General features: G+C 39.3%; 1 protein-coding gene across 3 annotated transcripts in view; it reads right to left on the bottom strand.

Moving 5' to 3' along the window:
- Positions 1 to 23,218, bottom strand: part of IPO11 (importin 11) — a 158,666-nt gene that overhangs the window by 116,939 nt on the left and 18,509 nt on the right. For all 3 annotated transcript variants that reach the window (XR_008627366.1, XR_008627367.1, XM_004608471.2), the window contains exons 4-7: positions 22,852 to 22,924; positions 19,766 to 19,969; positions 5,543 to 5,675; positions 2,791 to 2,849 (exon numbers count right to left, since the gene is read on the bottom strand). Coding sequence is in view for 1 of the 3 variants with exons in the window: in XM_004608471.2 (XP_004608528.1) it covers positions 2,791 to 2,849; positions 5,543 to 5,675; positions 19,766 to 19,969; positions 22,852 to 22,924 (469 nt within the window). In the remaining 2 variants the exon portion in view is untranslated. The remainder of the gene's footprint in view (positions 1 to 2,790; positions 2,850 to 5,542; positions 5,676 to 19,765; positions 19,970 to 22,851; positions 22,925 to 23,218) is intronic.

Raw genomic sequence — 23,218 nt, 5'->3', positions numbered from 1 at the left:
CAAAGCTTACTCCTGGCTCTGTGCTCAGGGATCACTCCAGACAGGGCTCAGTCATAGGCTGGAGTGCTGGGAATTGAACCTTGGTCAGTCACATGCAAGGGCAAGCACCACACATGCTGTCATGACCCTCCAGCCTTTTTTTTTTTTCCAGTTTAAGCAATGAGGCCTGAAAGATAATACAGGGGCTAAGATGCCTACACGCAGCTAGCCCAGGTTCTATACTCAGCACCATGTGGTCTCCCAAGCACTGGCAGGAGCAACTCCTGAGCACAGAGCCAAAGTACTGACAGGCTAGACCCAAAAACCCACATAAAAGAATTTAAGCATAGGAGACTTCTATGCACCAATAAATAAAGTGTAAAAATTTCCTAAGGATGCTTCATATCTTTTCAGCTAGGTTTCTGTCAATTCTTTTAGCAATCTGATAAAAATATAAATATATATACCAATATAATATACAAATACATAAAATCCAATATTTCCATTTCTAGAAAGTTATCTTTAAAAAACTATTAGAAAGGAACAGACTAAGATATGACATTCCAACAACATTTATCAGTTTAAAACTGAAAACAGGAACCAGAGAGAAAGTACAGTGGGTAAGGTGTTTTGCCATGCACCAGCCAACCTGGGTTCGATCTCTGGCACCACATATGGTCTAATAAGCTACGCCAAGAGTGATTCCTGAGCACAAAGTGATTCCTGAGCACAAAGTGAGAAGGAAGCCCTCAGCACAGCCAGGTGTGGCCCAAATCCAATCCTCTACTACACAAAAAGAAATAAAAGCATGTGTTCATCTATAGATTATAAAACAAACATAATAACATGTTCAATAAATTCTGTTAATAGACACACTATGGTATAATTGGTTTTTATCTTTATAAAGTAACCCTTTATTAACTGTCACTTTTATTAGTCTAGCACCATTAATCACATGGAATACAAAATCAGTAAAAATTAGCATAAAACATTTTATTGATATGAAAAAATATCCAATATACTGAATTTAAAGAAAAACAAGGAAATGGCATACAGGTATCATTTATATAAAAATGAAAGTAAATATGAAAATATATGCAGAAAATTTCTTAAGGGTATTTATTTTGCAATATCTTTAATAAGGTTTTCAAATAATTCTATACTTCTGTTTCCTGTGTTTAACTGTTTTTCTGTTTCTCTTATCTATTTGGGGGCGTGGAGGAGGCCCACACCCAGCAGTGCTCAGAGTTCATTCATGGCTCTATGATCAGAGATTATTCCTGGTGGGGATCAAGGATCCATGTGGTATCAGGGATCAAACCCAGGTTGGTCACATGCAAGACAAGTGCCTTATACTCGGTACTATCACTACAGCCCCCAGCCCTCTGTTCAATGAAAAAAATAAATGTGCCAATTAGAATGAAAGTGATGACGTGATGACACTGATAATGTTAGTGGTTTTTAAATTAATTTAATAAGAGCATTGTTTCAATCAATAGTTTTCATTGTTGGAGCGACACACAGTGCAGCTTTGGGTGCTATACAGAGAAAATATCATAACTGGCTGGTTTTATTAATAAGGTTTGATCCCTAGTAACACATATGGTCCCCCGAACCCTGACAGGAGTGATCCCTGAGCAAAGAGCCAGGAGCAAGCCCTGAGCATCATTGAGCATGGTACAAAAAGAAATAGCAACAACACACACACACACACACACACACACACACACACACACACACACACACACACACACACACACACACACACACCATACACACAGAGTGTGTAAAAAAGTGTTCATGGTTTTCATGGTATTATACAGATCAAATAATTATCACAACCCATTGGTTTTATCAATAAGGTTTGATCGTCAGCATCAAATATGGTTCCCCAAAGCCTACTAGGCATGACCCCTGAGTACAGAGCCAGGAGTAAGCCCTAAGCACCACCAAGTGAGGCCCCCCCCAAAAGAAAACAAGTAAAATATTTTACTGGTACAAAGCATAATAGTTCCAAGTAGCACCAGGCAAGTATCATAAGGTCAGACCCAAAATAAATAAATATATAAAAGCAAAAGAAAATATCAAAGACATAAATATCTATAATATATATGATAATATTACAATAGCATTCCAATTTATAGTAATTCAAATTCAGATCAAAAGCTTCTTATTTGTTTTGGTCCACTGGCCACACCTGGAAGTATAAGAGGGCTACTCCTGGCCCTGTCCTAGGAGTCACGCTGGTCGCACTCAGGTGACCGTGTGGTACCAGGGGTGAAACCCAGGCCTTTTGCATGCAAAAGAACACTATGGGCTGTGTTCAGTCCCCTGAGCTTTCTTTCCAGATCCACAGTGTTTAAGGCTTCTTAAGAACTCTCCTAAGTCTAATTTCTCTCCACACAGTAAGTTGCTTTGATGTAACAGAGGAGGGAGGGAAAATATATATTTATGCACAGTAAACATATAGAATGGTTTAAAAAAGAGAACTTACTAAAAAATTTAAATGAATTCCAAATATGAAAAATAAGCTTTAAAACATCCAAGAAGGGGACTGGAGTGATGGCATGGTGGGTAGGGCGTTTGCCCTTGCACGTGGCCGACCCGGGTTAATTCCCAGCATCCCATATGGTCCCCCAAGCACCGCCAGGAGTGATTCCTGAGTGCAGAGCCAGGAGTAACCCCTGTGTGTAGCCGGGTGTGACTCAAAAAGCAAAAAATAAAAAAATAAAAAATAAATAAAAATAAAACATCTAAGAAAACACCAAGTAGTTCCACAAAATCAAAAAGAATAAATCACTTTTAACTTACCATTACTTCCACATTTTTATGAGGTTCCATAAATCCATTAACAGTTAACTTACGTAGCACTGCAAGGTAAAATCAGGATTTATTTGCATCTTATTTTTTAATACTTCATCCTATTAAAATCATAATCTTTAAAACACAGAATCACAAAGCCTTATCAAGGTTTACAGTTAATATCCTTCAGCCCTGTCATTTTAAAAGTTTTTTTAAAATGCAACCACTGCAAATCATGGTGCTTTAATAAAATTTAAAAATTAAAATAAATGTAACTCCTGGTCATTAGGTGGTTACTAAATGAAAACCATAATTACAGCAAGTTCTTGTAACTCAAAGGAAGTATTCTCACTTATCAACTAAATGTTTCTAAAATTGTACTTCAATTTTTATTTGCTAAAACTTCTTACCTGAAATAACTCACTTAGATGAACTGAGAAAGCTTTATCTATTTCATAAACTTTACACTATGACTCAAGAGTCATAAAAGCTTCAATCTGGTTTAGGCTATTATTTATTAAAGCATCACCTAAAAGGGACATAAAATTAACTTCCATTATAAAATCTGAAGTTGACTATAGTAGTCCATGATAAGCATTACATACTATGAGTAAACTAATATACATATGGGGACAAACAGAATAACAGATATGAAGTCAAACCTAAATTTGACTGTTATTGTCTACAGTATTTTAGGATACTTTTCCAAATCCCACGTTCCTCATCTGCAACATGTGATTACGTTAAGTTTCACTTCATAGGGCTAATGAATTCAGTATATAATACATGTAAATCAATAATTTATTAGTAACAAGGTGACTAGCTTTAAGAGGTTGACATTTTAAATCACATCAATACTTTAGAAAACTACTAAGAGCTAATTTAGTGTTCATAAGGTGAAATCTAAAGCAATAAATTAAAACGAGTATGTTTCCAATCCACCTGTCAGCAAGTTGTCTCTAGTCTCATAGCACCAGTACAAAATTCAAATGCCATCAATGTTACTATAATAGAAGAAACTTGGGTCTGGATCAAGTGCCTTGTTATATGTACTCTCTGAGCATAGAAACTTTATCTACACTACCTAGGAGTCTCTGTCCTTTCTCTTCATTATCTAGTTAACTTGTACTGTGCTTTGGGTTCTGGTTCAAACACTACTTTCAAGGTCTAGTTTTTTTTTTAACTATGTTGTCTTTTTAATAATACTGTCAAGGCTCCTGTAACAAACTGTGTCCCCAGTGCAAAATTCCTACTTACAAGTCGCTGAAGGAAATAATGCATCTATCAATGTCTGAAAGGTACTAAATGCACAGAGGCAAAAATTCAGAGATTATATATAAACAAAATTCAGCCCAAAGTACTTCTTAAATTATAGCCAGACAAACATTTATGTTAATACAGAACAAGTTTTTTTATATGTATGTTTTTGTTTTGAGGATATACCTGGTGGTACTCAGGGACTATTTCTGACTCTATGATCAGGAATTACTTTTAGTGGTGTTTAGGGAAACATACAAGATGCCAGAATTTGAACTGGGGTCTGTTGAATGCTGAGCAAGCATCTTAACCGCTGTGCACTGTGCTCTCTCTCCACACCCCCCCTCTCTCCTCTCTCTCTCTCTCTCTGTCTCTGGTCTCAGAATAAGTATTTTAAAGGAAAGTGCTCTGGGAAGACTTCCCGGTCTGTATGCCTTAAAAATATGAAATTTCTAAGACCTTGAGATGAGGAGGTGCCTTAAAAGTTAAAAACAAGGTAATAGAAAATTTAGTCCTTTCATCAAAAGTTAGGCTTTAAACTCAGTAAAATAAACTCATTAGAATTTTCTAATCATTAAATCAAGTACACAAGGCTTCTGATACATAATCTTCTATCAGTTCTTTTAATTCTATCTGAATCAACATTTCTAAAACTTACCATTTTCTTCCTCAGGGAGTTAACAAGACTATCTCCATACTGAATTTTATTCATCGACAGTTTTTTATATTCAAACACTGTTCCACAAGATCAAACAAAATGTGCTTGGCAGTTAGAAGTTTATGCATTCACTGCCTGAGTAAAATGTAAATGACATACTAGAGCACAGCCAAGAGCATATGATGGCACCGCAAAGTACCGGGTGTGTATGATTTCTTAAAAAAGGTTTATAAATAAATTAAAAGAATGTAAAGTGAGTTATAATGAAAGAGAAATAAACGCAGTTTGAGATCAGACTAAGAAACAAACTGAAAAAGTCTTAGCAACCAGAAGAGAAGGAGAGAAACTAGAAGGAAAAAAGAATAAGAGGTATCCTCAGGATTCATTTACGAAAGGAAGTAACTCAGCTCTAGGAGGGTGAAATGGAATGGCTGCAAACTAATCACAGGAAAGCACAGGCCAAGATGGCACCCCATCAAGCTCCTTCGGAAATTTTCGAGAGTCTAAGGTAAACAAGAAAGATAGAAGCTTCAATTTTCTGAAAAAAGAGAAAATGGCATTCAACTAAACCTTAGGGACCCAGCCGTCAAACAGCATAATCAAGATTAGAGGGAGAGTCCCAGAACAGAAATGTAAAGTAGAAGTGAAAAAAAAAATAATGAAAGTAGTTGAAAGGAACGTGTTCAGAGCCTTGAGAGCCCGTAATGGGAATGTAACTAAAAGAATTTGAACTAATGGTGTGCTTTCATACATTACATATGGTGAGGAAAAGCTATTCTCACAAAAAAAGTATTTGGGGACTATTCTGAGGTATGCAAAAAATGAATATATCAAGTTTAATAGTACCTTTCAATGATAGTAGAGTTCGTTCTAGTGAACTCAGAACTGCAGCTTCATTGCCAGAAGATACATGTTGAAGGAATGTGTCTGTATGGTGATTCCACAGAGAGCAGGCAAAATTATAAATTTCAGAAGCTAACTGCAAAGAAATACCAATAAATTTTTCATGATAAATTATAGATTTCACTAATTAGACCTACATAGTAATACATTCTGGCCTTAAAAATGAGCATACATTTTCAACTTCATTGAAATAGCTTAGAGCCATTTATAGCAACATTTGAAACATTTTTAGTCACAATGCACAGTAGTAAGTACACTTAAAATCTTAGCTTTTTAAAACAATATGTAGTGTAATGCCTGCAATACAGTCTGATATTTTCCATTTTTATCTTTTTTTCTTCTGCTAATGGGCTATAATACTCAGTTTGTAAAGCAATGGTTTGCAGGCTGTCACTACGTATCTCAAACAAACATACTCAGAAATACAAAGAAGTCAATTTCTAAGTTCTATTAGTTCTACCCCTAAGGTTTCAGGACACTGAAAGCCATGAACATACAAAACATATCATTTGCCAGGCAGCTTTCCTGACACCAACTGGTCCTTAGAAACCGGGCTCATACAGCACTGAGTTAACAACTACCTCCCAGGCTGAGATAATTTCCAATGGTACTCTACAGCTTTTTTCAAAGAAAGTCCAAAAACAATCACGGCCTACGTGACCATTTATATTATATAAGAAGTACATGCATATGCATCTGACAAGTTATCATTTCTATACTTCATTATTTTCAGTTTGTGATGTGTGGTGCTCAGCAGCTATACCAGCTCAAGAGATCATGTAGTACTGAGGATCTAATGTGGTCCCTACACAAGTGAAGCTTGTACTCCATCCAGTCCTTTCAGCTTTCTTCCCAGACTGCAGAATAGTGGTTTTGCTGCTATTCTTGCTGGTTTTGGCTCTTCTCGGGCCAGATTCAGCTCAGTAGTATTCAGGGATTACTCTTGGCAAGGCTCACTCATGGCAGTGCAAGGGATTAAAGCAGGGTCAGTTGCAAACAAGGCAAGTACCTCAGCCCTTGTACTATGTCACTGGCGTTACCGATCCCCCGCCCCAAGATTAGTTTTAATTTGAAATATATCATCTGGTCCAATTATACTCTTTTTAATAAGGCAAGGAATCAGAACCAAGTCAGAAATGCAATCACACAAATTATATTCCAATGGAAAAAATCAAATTTTTTCTATTACTCTAATATATTAATTTTAATGATGAGCGCTTATATTACTTTCATTAATTTTAATGGAAACAGTTTTGCTATATCCCTCTGGTGACTTTTCAGGTAACTAGAGAGATCACATAGGCCTAACTTTCATCTCTGCTAATCTGAGTCTTAGCAGAAGATTTTGCCATCCTCCTGGAACATAAGGCAAGAGAGAAGGCTAAGAGATTGCTATGACACAGACTGTCTCCTTCTGACCATCACCTCCATCCCGCCTCCACTGTCAGGAGGCAGTTTCTCATGCTGGGTGCTGATTAGGTAGGGAGAAGGCTTTCTGCACCTTATACCTGAGAAGAGAGCCATAGGGTATAAAGCCTTTTGCAATCCAGAAAAGGTATCTCAGCAATAGGACATCCTACAATTTGTCATAGAATCATACAGTCCCTATTGTTTTGGCCATTCTTTTTGGTATGTGAGATAACATAAATGGCTAATATCTTTTCACTGTCCAAAATAAGAACGCCTTTTCCCCTAAAAGGTACATACACATACACACACACACACACACGCACACACACACACACACACACACACACACACACACACACACACATGAATTGGGGGGGCCACACCCAGCTGTGCTCAGGGCTCTGCACTTAGGCATGAATCCTGAAGGTGCTCAAGGGACCATATAGAGTAGCAGGGATCAAACCCGGGCTGGCCACATGCAAAGCAAGTGCCTTACCCACTGTACTATCTCTCTGTAGCTAGAATTTTCTTTTTTTCTTTTTTCTTTTTTGTGCCGATTAGGATGGAACCCAAGTACCTTGCATGTAAGACATGCACTATATACCATTTAGTCACATGCTAGATCCCAGAATTTTCTTTCCCCCAATCCCATAATTTTCTTAACTACAAAGTGGAATTTTCCCCCACACCCTTTATATATATTTTAGCAGTTTGATACTGCTATAAATATAAATACAAGTTATTTTAAACAATATCTCATCCAGGATCAGGGCAATGGCTAAAGAGGCACATGACTTGCTAATGTCAGCATTGGGTTCTATCCCTGGTATACCACATGATTTTTTGAGCAAAATAGGAAGAGAACCCCAAGCAATGTGGGTGTCACCCTCCAACAAATTACTAACACACACACACACACACACTCATCTATTAAACTCTACAGTAAGTCCAATCTTTTATTACCACTGGATAGAAATGTATACTTTTATTTTATAATCGGTCATAAAAGATACTTACGTAAGTATATATAGCTGATTTTAAATGTTTCTACCAGTTTCACATATATACACATGTAATATGTGAAACACACCTATTACTATTCATCAGTCTACAGTGTTTTGTTCTTTTGAGTCATAAAAATCTCATCATGGGGCCTTTTAGTTAGCTTTCAAACCCTCTCCTACAACTATCTGTCAAATTCAATGAAGAAAACAATAGTAACCATTCCTTCATACCTCAATAGGGAAAAAAAATTAAGCTTGAGAAATAGAACTGATTGCATGGAATCTGGCACCAGTTAATGAAAGAAAATAACATTATGGAAGGATTTACCCCCACAAATCACCAGCACAATATTCTGAAATCATCTCAGATTTAAAGGTATATAACTATAGTAGTGGCAAAGAGACAAACCTACTTTAACTGTTTTAATTTTTCAAATACTACTTCTATTACCAGGAGACTAACCCTTATAAAATCCACACCACTTGCATGCATTTTAAACATAAAATTCTCTTCACTCACTCTCAACACAAAGAACAAAATATAGCACACAAGTCCCCCCAAGACTGTGCCAAAGGTTCTTTTAGTCACAGATTTGGATAAGAGAAACATTTCCAAGGCAAGTAAGATGGCATAAGAGACAGAGCACATGCTTTGCATGCAGAAAGTCAGATTCAATTCCTCATATTACATGCCCTTCTGAGCACACTGCCAGGAGCCATCTCAGAGCAGAGCCACACATAGCCCCTAAGCACAAATGATATGGCTCAAAATTTGAAAAACTAAAATAATTTAAATAAAAGAAACAAAAGAAAAATATCAGGGTGAAACCACAGTCATTAAAATAAAATTCTATTTTGTTTCCAAAAATACCTGTCCCTTTCCATTTAAAATTTGACTCTTAAACAAAAGACCCAGGACAGGATATAACTCAAATGGCTGGAACATAGGCTTTGCATACATACAGGAGCTGGGATGAATCACCCGAGCACTGCCAGGAGCGATAAGCACTAAGTCTCTGGATGTGTGGCCCAAAACAAACCCGCAACAAAATGTTTCCAAACTATTCTGGCTTCCTTTTTAGGAAAGAAAAGTAAGGAACATTTGGTATTCAGTGCCACCCCCCCGCCACCCAAACCTAGAAACCCACCTTCTCCAAGTTAAACAAATAGGAAGTGTCTGTCCCCCAACTGCAGATGAAGCTACCATCATTCCTCCTCTGTACTGTTTCAGTGTCCCTATGAGGGAGTGCCACCAGCTTTGACAAACACTACACTAAAACATAGGGAAAAGATCAGGAACTCAAATAAACGTTCTATTTCAATCCCCCTTAAGCCATTATCCAAGTTAGAAATTTTCATTCCTATTGTGTGTGTGTATGTGTGTCTGGACCACACCTCAGAGGCTTATTCCTGGCTCTGTGATCCACTGATTGCACTCCTGGCAGGCTCAGGGAACCATATAATCCCAGCCCCTCACTCCCGTTTTTCCAAACTGCAACAGAAAAACACATAAGAGTTCCAGCCCTTCAGTCCCATTTTATAAAAAAATAATAATAACAACAGAAAACCACTTAGTAGCAATATTAGGTCTTGATCTATTAATTTTTCTTTTTGTGAGCCTAAAAAGCAGTAACATGAAAGCATAAGTGACTGGAGTGGGTAGGGCATCAGTGGGCAGGGCATCTGCTTGCATGCAGCCAACCCAGGTTTGATCCCTGAACGCTCTAAGGTCCACGGACACTGCCAGGAGCGATCCCTGCACAGAGCCAGGAGTCAGACCTAAGCACTGCAGGGTGTGACCCAAAAACAAACTCAAAAAAAGGGGGAGGGAATAAAAAAAATAGTAAGAAAGTATAACTTTAAAGTGGGTAAGGCGCTTGCCTTGTACCTGACCAATCCATGTTCGATCACTGGTGCCCCATATGGTCCCCCGAGCCCACCCGGAGTGTTTTCTGAGAACAGGGCCAGAAGTAACCCCAACTGGTGTGGTCCCAAAACAAACCAGAAAAAAAAAAAAAAGCAAGCGCACGCACACAAAAACACACAGACACACAGACACACACACACACACACACACACACACACACATAGTATAACTTCAATTATGAGCTAGAGAGACAGCTTGATAGGCTGAGCAAATGTTTTATAACCAAGAATCCCAAATACAATCCCTAACACTTCATGGTCCCACAAGCACCCCAAGAAACGGCCCCCATGAGGAATGCACAAGGAACAACCCTTAAATAGCACCTGGTGTGGCCTAGAACAATTTTTTAAAAAGTATTACATCAATTAGAAATATACAGAAATCAAGGAAACACAGTGCTATGTAGTTTTGCTTAAAAATTAATAGTTTCCAGGTGAGTGAAATAAATCAGGAGTTGAAGTACATGCTCAGTTTGCCATGACTCTGGGCTCCATCCCCTGCACCAGTTGGTCCCCCAAGCACTGCCAGGAAAGGCTCTAGAGCACTGAGCTGGAAGTAGCCCCTGACCACAAGTCAGGTATGGCCTAAAAACATTTAAAAAATTAATATTCGCTGTTTCATATTCCAGCTCCAGAGTTAAATACCTAATTAAAGAGAACAGGAATCTATAAAGTTCCAACTTATGATTGCCTTCAGCTGGTCTATGTAAAGACTTATCCACCCCCTTGGGCTGGAGTGATAGCACAGCAGGGAGGGAGTTTGCCTTGCACGCGGCTGACCCGGGTTCGAATCCCAGCATCCCATATGGTCCCCTGAGCACCGCCAGGGGTAATTCCTGAGTTCAGAGCCAGGAGTAACCCCTGTGCATTGCCAGGTGTGACCCAAAAAGCCAAAAAAAAAAAAAAAGACTTATCCACCACCCAGCCCCATACACACGAATGGCTAGAAGGAAGCTGCAGGAACACTAGCCTTTTAGTCCAATGCTGAAAGAAGGGGGACATGTCAAGAAAGGAACACTGCCAGCTATCCTGTAACAAAGCCCAGCATCAGCTCCTGTGTGCTCCAGAAAATGCCAATTCGTGTATGCATGCAGAAGGCTCGGCTGGAAAAGAGAACGCAACAAAGCAAGTGGGAGGAATTAAAATGTTTCCTCTACATTTTCTTCTCAAAAATGAAGGGGGGGAGGACTATTCGGTTAGACAATATGAAAATAGGCTTTATAATGAAAATGTTAAGAGACTGACTCATGAAAACATCTAATACTTGCCTTGTTAATCTCTAAACCAGAAGAAATAGCGCCACCCACTGACTATTTCAACAGATTTTAACTGACAAAACAGTCTTGACTCCTTGATTACAAAAGCAAATCCCATTACACCCACCAAGTTTCAGTTGTTTTTTTTTTCACATTTCGAATTAAACTTAAAGATTAAAAGAACTCTGAACTATTGCCCTCACAATTTTTCCCTTAGAAATGTTAACACCAAAGAATTTCCAAATAAAGTCTTATGCATCACTAAGCGAATAATAATCAATATTACTCATAAAACCTTAGCTGTCAAAACCTGAATGTAATCAATGAGATACACAGTAGAAAGGACAGGAATATATAAAACTTTTCAACATGTCAATGGCATGAGGAGAATGGGAAGAAAATTAGTATTGCTCTAAATTAAAAGCTAGGAGTTAGAGAGACAACTCAACAAGGAAATAAGCACCACATGTGTTCCAAGCACCTGGAGGGGCATTCTCAAAGCATCAAGTCAGGAGTAGTCCCCTGACACATTCAGGTCTGGTCCTGAAACAAAATACATGGCATGGCATAGCATTACATAACAAGACACAAGTGAATACTATCTTATTCATTTTCTAGTGCAAAGAAAACACTATTGAGATGAGGGCAATATGTACAGAGGATAAGGCTTACCTGATGCACTATCTCTAGCCTGCAACATGTAAATTACAGACTCAAGTGATGGGTATGTTAGTTTGGGGTTTGGCAGATCTTGAGGGCAGTTCTGGGGGCAGGGGTGGGTTTTCTTGGGTGGTTAGGATTCTGAATCACATCTAGCAACATTCAGGGGTTACTTTCAGCTCTGTACTTAGGGGGTTGCTCCTGGCAATGTTTCAGGAACATGTGGAGCTAAGCCTCAAACCCAAGCTTCCTATTTATAACGCATGTCCATTAAGATCCTAATTTTTGCTCTTTTATTTTTTTACTTTCCTGTTTTGAATTTTTCGAAGAAGTAAATTTAAGAACACCTGTACGTTCTTTATAATAACAGAAAATGTACAGTTATAAGGTTAATTTTTAATCAAAGATAATTAACATGTTACGTTAGCTTCAGCTGTAAAACATAACTGATTTACTACTTGATTAAAATAAATAACCTTAACAGTAAGTCTAGTTAACATACAACATACACAATAACATACAACACCACAGACTTTTTTCTAGTGATGAGAAACTTCTTTGCTTTCTGTTGTTTAGGAACCACACAGCAGTGCTCAGAAGGGGTTGCCCCCACAGTATTTCGAGGATCAAGGAGTGTTAGGGTTCAAACTCAGGCCTTCTGCAGGCTAAGCGTATGTACCAGTCCTCTGAGCTATCTTTCCAACCCAAGCATTATAAACACACTAACATATAAAGAAACTAACATTTTCATCGTAGCCAGGGAACCATTGTTATACACGGTCCTCACAGCACCACTGAAAGGAACTACTAATGCCAGGAGTAGTAGCAGAGTACTACAGAGCATCAAACAAACAAAACAATAAATGGTACAAGTTTAAACAGAAATTTCCTTCCAACTAACTATGGCATACATATATACCAAGTTATCAAAATGTGACAGAAACAATCTCCACTCAAACTGCCACTCAGCTGATTATTTTTGCTTTCAATGAATAATATTCCTAAATATCTGAACCACCTAGTATCTATTTTGGGGGGTAGGTTTGGGACACATCAAGCAGTGTTCAAGAGCTATTTCTGGCTATGTGTTCAGGAGTGAGTCCTGGTGGGGTCCTTTCTCCCTTGCCACAAGGAGCTTAGGTTTATCAGGTTACACCCACCACAGTGCTCCGAGTCACTCCCATTCCTCTGCCTTTATCTGTAAACTCTTCTCTGTGCTCTCCTCCCCAACCAGTTAATCACCTTTTCCCCTAATCAGATTCTGTTAACTTGTAAGGTCAGATCCTTGTAAGGACACTTAATTGTAAGTTAAATATTGCTTTTCTCCATCTTTTGCATAGTTTACTTTAAAGCAACGTCCTTTTTTTTATGGACACAGAAAGACAGTCAATATTATGCTTTTGTAACTTGGGAGTTAATTGACTCCGAATAATATTCACTCCCGGGCATCTGCTTTCTCGACTTAAGCCTCAGTTGCCTTCAGTTGCCTAGCACCCCAAACGAGGGATGGAATGGACCCAGGGCAAGCTATGAGCTACCCTGGCATCGAAACGGGCCAGGCCGAAGTGCCACAATACTTAGCTATAAGTGAAGAGCATGGTCATGGACAAACTCTGTCATAACCCAAAAGAGGTAACTGAATAAGGACCCTGCTAGGGTTAGGAAAACTAACCTGGCCTGAGGACTGTGGTCTGGAACATATAGTGAGATGTCCTCAGGAAGAACCAAACTTTAAGCTTGATATCTCTTACTGTGCTCATACAAAATGACATTGCTAGAAATATTAGAAGTAAATTTACTACAACTAATTAAGTGGATTACTAGCTGGGGAAAGAAAGCAACACATTCTGAATGGAATCCTGCCCTTGAGCAGATCTCCTAGTAATCTGAAGTAATCTCCTTAGATGAGATTTTTGTCCTTGAGTTAACCTCCTGGAGGGAGGCGTGGCCTACCTCTCTTTGTTGATTTGTTAATGTTCAACCCCACCTTTGTATCCCCACCCTACATGATTTCTATATAAACTAGGCTGTATAAATGGGTGGGAGAGCCAGAGGAGAATAAGGGGGATCCAGAGAGAGAAGCAGGAGGGGAATCAGAGGAGAATGGAGAAGAGATTGGAATCAAGTGCAACTGATACCAACCAGCCTGGCCCTGGTTCCTTCCTTCGCCTGCCCACTGCCATCAGCCTCCCCGGGTGGAGGAAGCAGAGACCACCAAACACGGGCGGCGGAGAGAGATAGAATGCCACTGCCCTTTGGTAAATACACAGGGTTCCAGGACCATATGTGGTCTCAAGAACAGAAGTAGGGTCTCAGCCACTGTAAGGCAATTAAGTACCACTACCTCCAATATTATCCCTCCAGCCTTGACATAATTTTTAAGTAGAAATAATGTCCATCTTTTCCCAAGTCTGTTGTCGGCTCAGAGAGGGTCACTAGGTTTACTTCCCATATTATTAACAGTTCTTTAATCAACCCTAGCTCTATGACTATCTTTAGCCCATGGTGCCTAGACAACACTCATGTCATAAAACTAGTAAAATTAATAAACTGGAAGGATATATCCCTCTCTTCAACAGCTGCAAATCAGGTAATCAGCATAGCAACTGGCAAAAATTAGGAAATTGTCAGATGGATAGATAGGTATAAAAGAGAAAAGCACATATTAAAACTGCATCAAAAGCAAGTTTCTGAGATTTTGGAGCTGAAGTTTTAGATTTTACTGTCCTTACTTCAGACCCCTTTTCCTGGTAGCCAAACAAAAGTCCTTGTAAAACATACTGAAAGAAGCACTCAAAGAAAGGAGATTGCACACTCAAAATCTCTTCTATTCAGAACACAGCTTGGGGTGAATGGCAGATATCAAACCAGTCACCTTGATTCTCTCCTCAAAGTTCCCACTAGAAAATCTTCCACTCATATTATCATAGCCCTGACATACACACACCCAAGCTGCCATCCAGATTAGAAGCAGAAATGACCCTTTCTAGATTACAGGAATCATTCTTTGTAGTCAACATAAACTTGGGCTAAACAAGAAAGAAGATGATGTAGAATCAATGGCATTTTGATGTAGCAATCAAAATCAGCCAAATAAAACTCGGCGGAGATTTGAAGGATAAAACGTATTTAACCTACATCATCATCCTCATCATCCTCATCATCCTCATCATCATCATCCCGTTGATGGTTGAATTTCTCGAGCAGTCTCAGTAACATCTCCATTCGTCCTATCCCTGAGATTTTAGAAGCCTCTCTCTACTCGTCCTTGCAACATTGGAGGCTCTTTCAGGGTCAGGGGAATGAGACCCAGCTTGTTACTGGTTTTGGCATATTAATACACCATGGGACTTTGCAAGGCTCTCCCATGTGGGCAGGGAACTCCCCAGTAGTTTGCCAGGTTCCCCAGAGGGAGAAGTAGGTTATAAGCAAGGCTGTGGCTAGGCTCCAGAGGTCTTCAGCCACCGGGAGCTCTCCTGGGGCCCATGCCCTCCGAGATATGGCAGATATTAGATTACTAAATAGTCTGTAAACTTTTCAGAGTTCATGTCCAATTATTCCCACCAACACTAAGACTATCTTTCATTTATTCCCTCATATGTACTGATACATTTACAATATATCTTATATAGAGATTAGCTATCAGTATCTGTTACTAACTCAGAAGAACTTTAGACTAAATCCTGATTAACTAGTCTTCTATAAACTAGACTTCTAATAGACTAGATTTCTAAAGATTTTTAATAAACTATGGAAATTTTCCACTTTAAGACATTCATACTGAAATATTTCAAGATGAAATAGGATCTGTTCCAGCAAAGAAGAAAATAAAAAGACATAGCAACAACTTCAGAACTGCTAAATATGGTGAAAAGCTTTTATTATTTGCTTTTCTCAACACACGTACATCTAAAATTTTCTTCAATTTGATATATAACATAGCTGATTATATATCAAAGTTGTAGAGCAAATAGGTCAAGAACTCAAGTGTATGCCCAGGAAATACAAAAAAGGTAAACTAAACATGCAAAAGTCTTAGCTATTCAGGAGGAAAAATGATTCAGAAATACATATCTGGGAACCAGACAGCACAATGGTTGAGCATATATTGTACCTGCAGAAGGCCCAGGTCGGACCTCCAGCACCACACGGTTCCCTAAGTATTGCCAGGAGGGATTCTCAAGCTCAGAGCAAGGAATAGCCATCTCCTAAGCACTGCTGAGTATGACCCCCAACACACACACTCCCCACACAAAAAATCACAAACATCACATCTGTATTTAAATGTCGCTCTAATATGTCCATCGCAAAATGCTAATGATGCTTATATAGAGTATCTGAGAGTAATAAAGGTTATAAAGTTACATAATCAGACTCCAGAATAGAAAGGAAATTTTACATAATCACAAAATTTTAGCATCTTCTTCACCATGGGGCTGTATAAAGAAAAGCTCTTCACTGAAAAATAGGTCTTTTCAGAATTGTTAGGCCGTATTTCTAAAAGCAAATTAAATATATTACTTCTAAGAGATCTTTGAGGGCCAGGAAGGCAACTAGAGTACATGCATTCCATGCTGAGTCCCAAGTTAGATAGGTCCTGGAAGTTTAGTTATGCCCCTGAGCACCACCAGAAGAGAACCCCAGTACTGATCCAGGATTAGTCCCAAACACAGTTGTGTGTGGCCCAAAAACAGAAAAAAGAGGAGGTCTGAGAGAAGAGTGGAGGTAGGAGGAAAGAGAAAATGAGAGACTTAATAATTTTTCAAGTTTGAATGACCTCATTTATAGCAGTCCTCTACCTTTCTGGGTTAATATCAATGTCTGAAAAAATTATTTGGCTAATATGCATTTTAAATCTAGAATTTCCTTACTGTCACGGATTTTAGATTTTGACATTAACTGCACTTAATAGCAACTTCTCTACAGTCAGAATTATATATAAGCTTACTATTTTATAGAAAACAAATTCCTTTTTGTGTCAAATCAAACTCAATTTGTTACTGCAAGACAATTTTCTCTCAACTGTTGATTTTGCAATTTGTCACTTGTAAAAAAGAACTTAATTCACATTAATGTGGAAGCAAAGGAAACACCAAGCAGCAGGTAGCAGCCTTACACGCACATGCACTGCTCTGCCATAGCAACCAGCTCAACTCGGGGCTCACAGTGATGTAGGGAACTAATTTAGTCTATCAAGATCATCTTGGCACTGAAGTAAACTTATTATTAAAGGGAAGGTTCTCCTACACTCTAAATTACAAATATAGTAGTTGCCATTTTATTCAACTAGCAAAATTATGTTCTATAATAAAACTCACCCAACAAGCTACCTTGAACTACACATCTTATCCCCAACCCCTTCCTCAGTCATACTCTGCTTCGTTTCCAGATTCAACTACCCCATTCCAAAATAGAGGCTAGGGGTCAGAAAGAAGACAGGAATCAAAGTAGGTTCCCTGGCACCACATCATCCCAGAGTACCCCCTTGCAGGCCTAGAGACGCCTGAGCATTGTTGGCGTGATCCAAGAAATCCGCAGCACTGCAGGACGAAAAGCGCCACTGCATCCTCAGACCCTCACATTCACCCTCCAGCCTGCACTGAACCTCCAGCCCACACTGTACCACCAGTCCATACTGAAACTCAAGCCCGCACTGTACCAACAGTCCAGACTGAACCTCCAGCCCGCACTGTACAGTCAGTCCACACTGAACCTCCAGCCCACACTGAATCTCCAGCCCTCATTGAACCTCTAGCCCACACTGATCCACCAATCTGCAATGAACCTCCAGTCCGCATTGAACTCCAGCGCACACTGAACCTCTAGCTCTCAGTGAATCTTTGCTCTGCACTGAACCTCCAGTCCTCCTGATCAAAATCAACTAGGATAAGAGTTTCAGGAGGGGCCACTAGGCATTCTGAGCATTGCTTGGCAAATCCAAAAACTAGTAATTTTTTTCAAAAAATAGATGCTAAACTGAATTTTTCCCAGGTATGTTTGTATGGTTATTATTGTTAGTTTGGGAGGCTATACCGGCAATGCTAGGGTAAGTCATGCGGTGCTGGGGATAGAATCCAGGGTCTCACGCAGACAAAATTAGTGTTCTCTCGCTTGAGCTGCATCCCTGACCACTTTTCCAATATTTTAAGCTTTTTATTACCCTCTGAAAACCTCTGCCTTTGAAATAGTTTGGCACACTTTGAAAGGGAAAATAGAGGAGGGGCAGGTCACACCGACCAGTGCTAGGGGTTAAACCTGAACCACCTGCATTTTGAGAGGACCCATGATCTATCTCTCTGGCCAATAACTATAATTTACTCCATATGAAGAAATGGCTTCACACTATGAGAAAATTAAGCAAGAATGTTTAAGTAGTTAGGAAGCTAACACTCAAGTGATAGAAAAAATAAGATCTAATTATACACAATTTCTAGATAATGCCTGGGATAAATATAAGTTACATCTGAAAAGCAAGAGAACACATCAGTAGACCACCACTTGAGATACGAAAGAATTAAGATGGGTACTTCTTATTGAAGACTAACTGTGGTTGGAGCGATAGGAGCAAAAGCACAGCAGGTGGGACGTTTGCCTTCTACGCATCCAAATGGCCTCAACCCCTGGAACCCCATATCCCTCAGCACCACTAGGAGTGATTAGAGGGTGCAGAATCAGGAGTAAGCTGCTGTGGTTTAAAAAAAAAAAAAAAAGAGTAACTAACCCAAATCTTCCAGACATTTCAGCTTGAAAAGTTTCCAATATGAAAAAGCAACTGGAGGCTCACTGGTACAGCATGTGCCTTGCATGTGTGAAATCCCTGATTCAATCCCCAGCAATAAGGGAGGGGAAAAATCTGGGTCACCCCCAAAATACAAACATGTTAATTTGAAAAGGTACATGCACCTATGTTGACTGTGTAGCACTTCAATAGCCACAATATGGAAAACCCTAAATGTCCAATAGCAGATGAATAAGAAAGCTATAGTATATACATGGCTGCTTCTCCCGGAAGGGAGCATAACATGAGGCCCCCAAAAACCATGCCACTGGACTCTGCGCCAGGTTGCTTCACTAGAGGTGCCCCAGAGGGGGGCGGGTGAGAGCCCTCCCCGCCCCAAAGGACCCAGCCCCGGCAGCTGACCTCTACAACCCAACCACCGCCAAGATCAAGGCCGCTCCCCACACACTCAGGCCAAGCCTCAAGCAGGAGTAAAGTCCCATAGAACCCAGGTAATGAGGACTCTGGGACAATGTGACCTTGGACTCTGGGCTCAAACGGGACCCAGGAGCGAAGATCCCCTGCCCATTTCCCACAGTCTCCGGGAACCAGGGGTCACACCCATAAGCCACCAGATACTCTCATATGGCGCCAGATACTCTCGTCATTGGCCACCATCCAATTCACACGGCTGCTTCTCCTGGAAGGGAGCATAACATGAGGCCCCCATAGCCATGCAACCAGACGCTCGGGCACTATTCTACAGGACAAAAGAGTAAATAAATGACACTAAAATAGTCTCTAAAGGGCTTCCCTCTCCATCAGTTAATCAGATTCCGTCCTATATCTGCCTAAGTCTATCAATTAATAGGCATGTCAATTTTAACTTTCAACTTACCACTGCTTCATTTATGAGCTTTATCATCTCATCCTAACTACTTTAATAGCTTCAAAGCAGTATCTTTGCCTTTAGACTCTTACCAACAAGTACAACTCACTTACAACCAATCAATCTTATTCATCATATCACTTAAAATCTTTCAAATGTAATCTATTATTCTAAAACTTTTGAGTTAAAAGAACACATCATCTCTCAGGTATGATAGTTACAGCATTTTATATACATTTTATATGTTATACATTTATATAATGTGAACAGCTTTCTCAATCATATTTAACTGAAGTCACTTACATCATAAAAAAGTTTTCTATCAGCAGCCAGACGTTTAGAGGCCAAAGTTTTAGTAACGTGATAGAAGGTAAGTAGTGCTCTGTGCTGTCGGAGATCATCTTGGACTTTCACAGATTCTATAAGAGTGGGTATCAATTCAGGCCACTGTCTGGGACAGTCCAATCGAGCAACTTTTGCAATGAGAACTGCAATCTGAGTTGCAATCTAAAGGAAAAAAGTCAATTTAAACACACATACACACAACAAAATCAAAACAACAGATCAGAAATATTAACTTTCAATAACAATTGAAAGTTAACTTCAAATTAACTATCTAATTTAATAACAATAAGTAAAATTTCACAAAATGACTACTTGAAATACTGGTTCTCAAAGTGAAGTCTAAGGATTGCAGGGGAACCTGTGACATTTTCAAAAGTGTTATGAGGGTCTCCATTCCCAGTAAGATATCAAGCAAAGTGAGATTTTCTTAACTTCTACCCAAATAATGTGTTGCAAAGTGTAAATGAATAAACAAGAGTAGTAAGATATTTTCATTTAAATATTGAGAAAATAGATGGATATTCAAAACTAAAAAGAACAATGCCACTTACCTTACTAAATATTTTTTATCTAGGGAAACAACTATTGCTCATTTTTTTCTTTTCTTTGTTTTGGGGCTACACCCAGCTGTGCTCAGAGCTTACTCCTCACTATGTGCTCAGGGATCACTCCTGGTGGCACCAAGCCAACCACAGGCAGTGCAAGTGCTCTACTGCCTGTACTATCACTATCATTTTACACTCAGTACATTCATTTTCCCAAATTCTGCATACGTGAAAAATTCTTACTAAATTTAAATAATCAACATATTTAGACAATTTATAATTTCTAGTATAGTAAGTATCAGCAGATGCGTCTAATTCTAAAACCTCAGTCTGACCTAAGAGAAAGATGAATCTTCTATTACTAGGTATATAAGTAATAACTGTATAGATTTTCATTGCCCAAATGCTGGACACTTAAGCACTGGTGCGCCCCTTGCCCCCAACTTGTCCAAGTCCCTACAACCACCTACTGTTCTAATTAAAGCAACTGTTACTCTCCAGCCTCTGCTATCTCCTAAGGAAATGAACTAAAAAGGAGAGAATCAGGATCATTTTAAAAGGTCAAAATGAAGCTGCAATGGACACTGTGCTTTAACAGTCAAGTTAAAAGGATGAACAAGAATAGCACTGAGAGAGAGCTTAACGAGTGCATTTTGCATGCATGAGCACCACTGGACACAAAGCCAGGGGTAGGACTTCGGCATCCGAGTGTAGCCCCAGGAACAAAATTACAAACAAAAAGAATTTAACTAAAACAACTTAGAAAAATTTACGAATTTTTGTATCCATTAACAGAACATTTTATTCTTTGTAAATCTCACTATAAAAAAATTTAATTGGGGCTGGAGCAATAGCACAGTGGGTAGGGCATTTGCCTTCCACGCAGTCAACCCGGGTTTGATTCCCAGCATCCCATATGGTCCCTTGAGCACCTCCAGGGGTGATTCCCCAGAGCCAGGAGTAACCCTTGTGCATCACCAGGTGTGACCCAAATAGAAAAAGAATATATAATTAAAACCTATTATCTAGCCTCCACAAAGAAATAAGAATTGGAAATCTGATAGGTAAAGGAAATAATCAAAAACCTGAGTAGTGAGAGACCAGAGTGATAGTCAGCAGGTAGGGTGTTTCCCTTACATGAAGTCAATCTGGGTTTGATCCTGAGCCCGAAAAGAGAGACCCCTGACCGCAGAGCAAGGAGTAAACCCTGAGCACCGTGGGACGCCTGGTAGCACCAAATACAGAACCTAGAAACCATATGTGGTGTCAGAGATTGAACCAGTGTCAACTGCAAGCACGATAAGCACCTTAACCCCTGTACAATCTCTTGGCCCACATTCTGTGATTTTTATAAATAGGGGAAGAGACGGGGTAATAGCTCAAGAGGGTGGAACACACACCCTGCATGCACAAGGCCCTGGATTCAATCCTCAGCACCACTCAGGAGAGCCCTGGTGGTCTCAGAGAATTCCTGAATTAGACAGCACACTGCCAAGTCTGGGTCCCTGAGATCCTTGAGTGCTGCTTGGGAAGTACATTCCTATAATAAATAAATAAACAAATAAGTAAATAAATAAAAAGGATAATATAAATCATTAAAGTTAGCTTCTGTACCATGTGACTCCAAATATATTTATATTTGCTTTCAATATTGACACAAAAATTGAGGTTAAAAAAAATGAGAAAGTTCATCATTAACAGTAGTTTAACTACAATTCTTAACAACACTGGATGTTAAAATATTAAAATTCAACAGAGAGGCCAGAGTACAGTGGGTAGGGCACTTGCCTTGCACACGATCAATTCCGGTTTAATTCCTGGGACTCCATATGGTGTCCCAAGTACTGCCAGAAATGATCCCTGAGCTTAGAGTCAAGAGTAAGCCCCGTGCATGCCCCAAAACTCAACAAATGATTATATTAAACAAGCAAAACAACTAAATATTATATAGTAATACTTTATTTTTAATGCCAAGAAATGAAATTAGGACCAAAGAAATAAAACAGCAGGTAAAGGGCTTCCCTTGTTGTATCCAGCCGACACTGGTTTGATCCCCAAACATCCCATATGGTACTTTGGGCACTACCAGGAGTGATTCCCTTAATATACACCATTAAAGAGGTGGAAAGGTGGGTGAGACATTACAGTACGTGGCTAACCAAGTTCAACCTCTGGCACTACCACTACATATGGTCTGTCCCCCAAACCTTGCCAGAAGTGGAATAATCACAAAGTCAAGCTAGGAGAAAGTCCTGCGCATATTTCAATATGGCCCCAAAATGAATTTAAAAAGCAAGTAAGAAAGCAAGTCATAAAAGAAGAGATAATTTCACTATGGATACTTAGTAGTTATCCCAATTACTCCTGACAGAGCCAGAAGTCATCCCTAAGCATGATTGGGAGTAATCCCAAAACAAACAAATACATAGATGAAATTATTCTGGAAAAGCAGCAACTAAAGAAGAAAAAAGAAGAGTTAGCACTAATTTTCTCACTAACCTGGTTAATTGGTTCATTGAAGTTGGTGATTAGCCCTGCACGCAATGTAGATTTCTCCTCCTCTGAGAGAGCACTGTTAAAAAAAAAAAAAAAATATATATATATATATATATATATATATATTCATTATGTAAGAGAGTGAGACCTAATAATGAAAGCAGGTCAGTACCACACCACTGTAAATGTTGACAACTAGAAAGTCTTACTGGGACCAACGCTTGAGCAGAACACTAGCTATGCACGTGTGAGTTCCTGGGTTCCATGCCAGAATCACAAAAAAAAAAAGAAGAAGAAGACTTAAGAAGCCAAATTGAGGGGCTGGAGTGATAGCACAGGCGGGTTGGGCATTTGCCTTGCATGCGGCCGA

The sequence above is a fragment of the Sorex araneus genome, chromosome 1 (genome assembly GCF_027595985.1).
Source record: "Sorex araneus isolate mSorAra2 chromosome 1, mSorAra2.pri, whole genome shotgun sequence".
Taxonomy (NCBI): Eukaryota; Metazoa; Chordata; class Mammalia; order Eulipotyphla; family Soricidae; genus Sorex; species Sorex araneus.
Note: the sequence above shows the minus strand (reverse complement) of the source record. Positions and strands in the feature narration are given on the sequence as shown.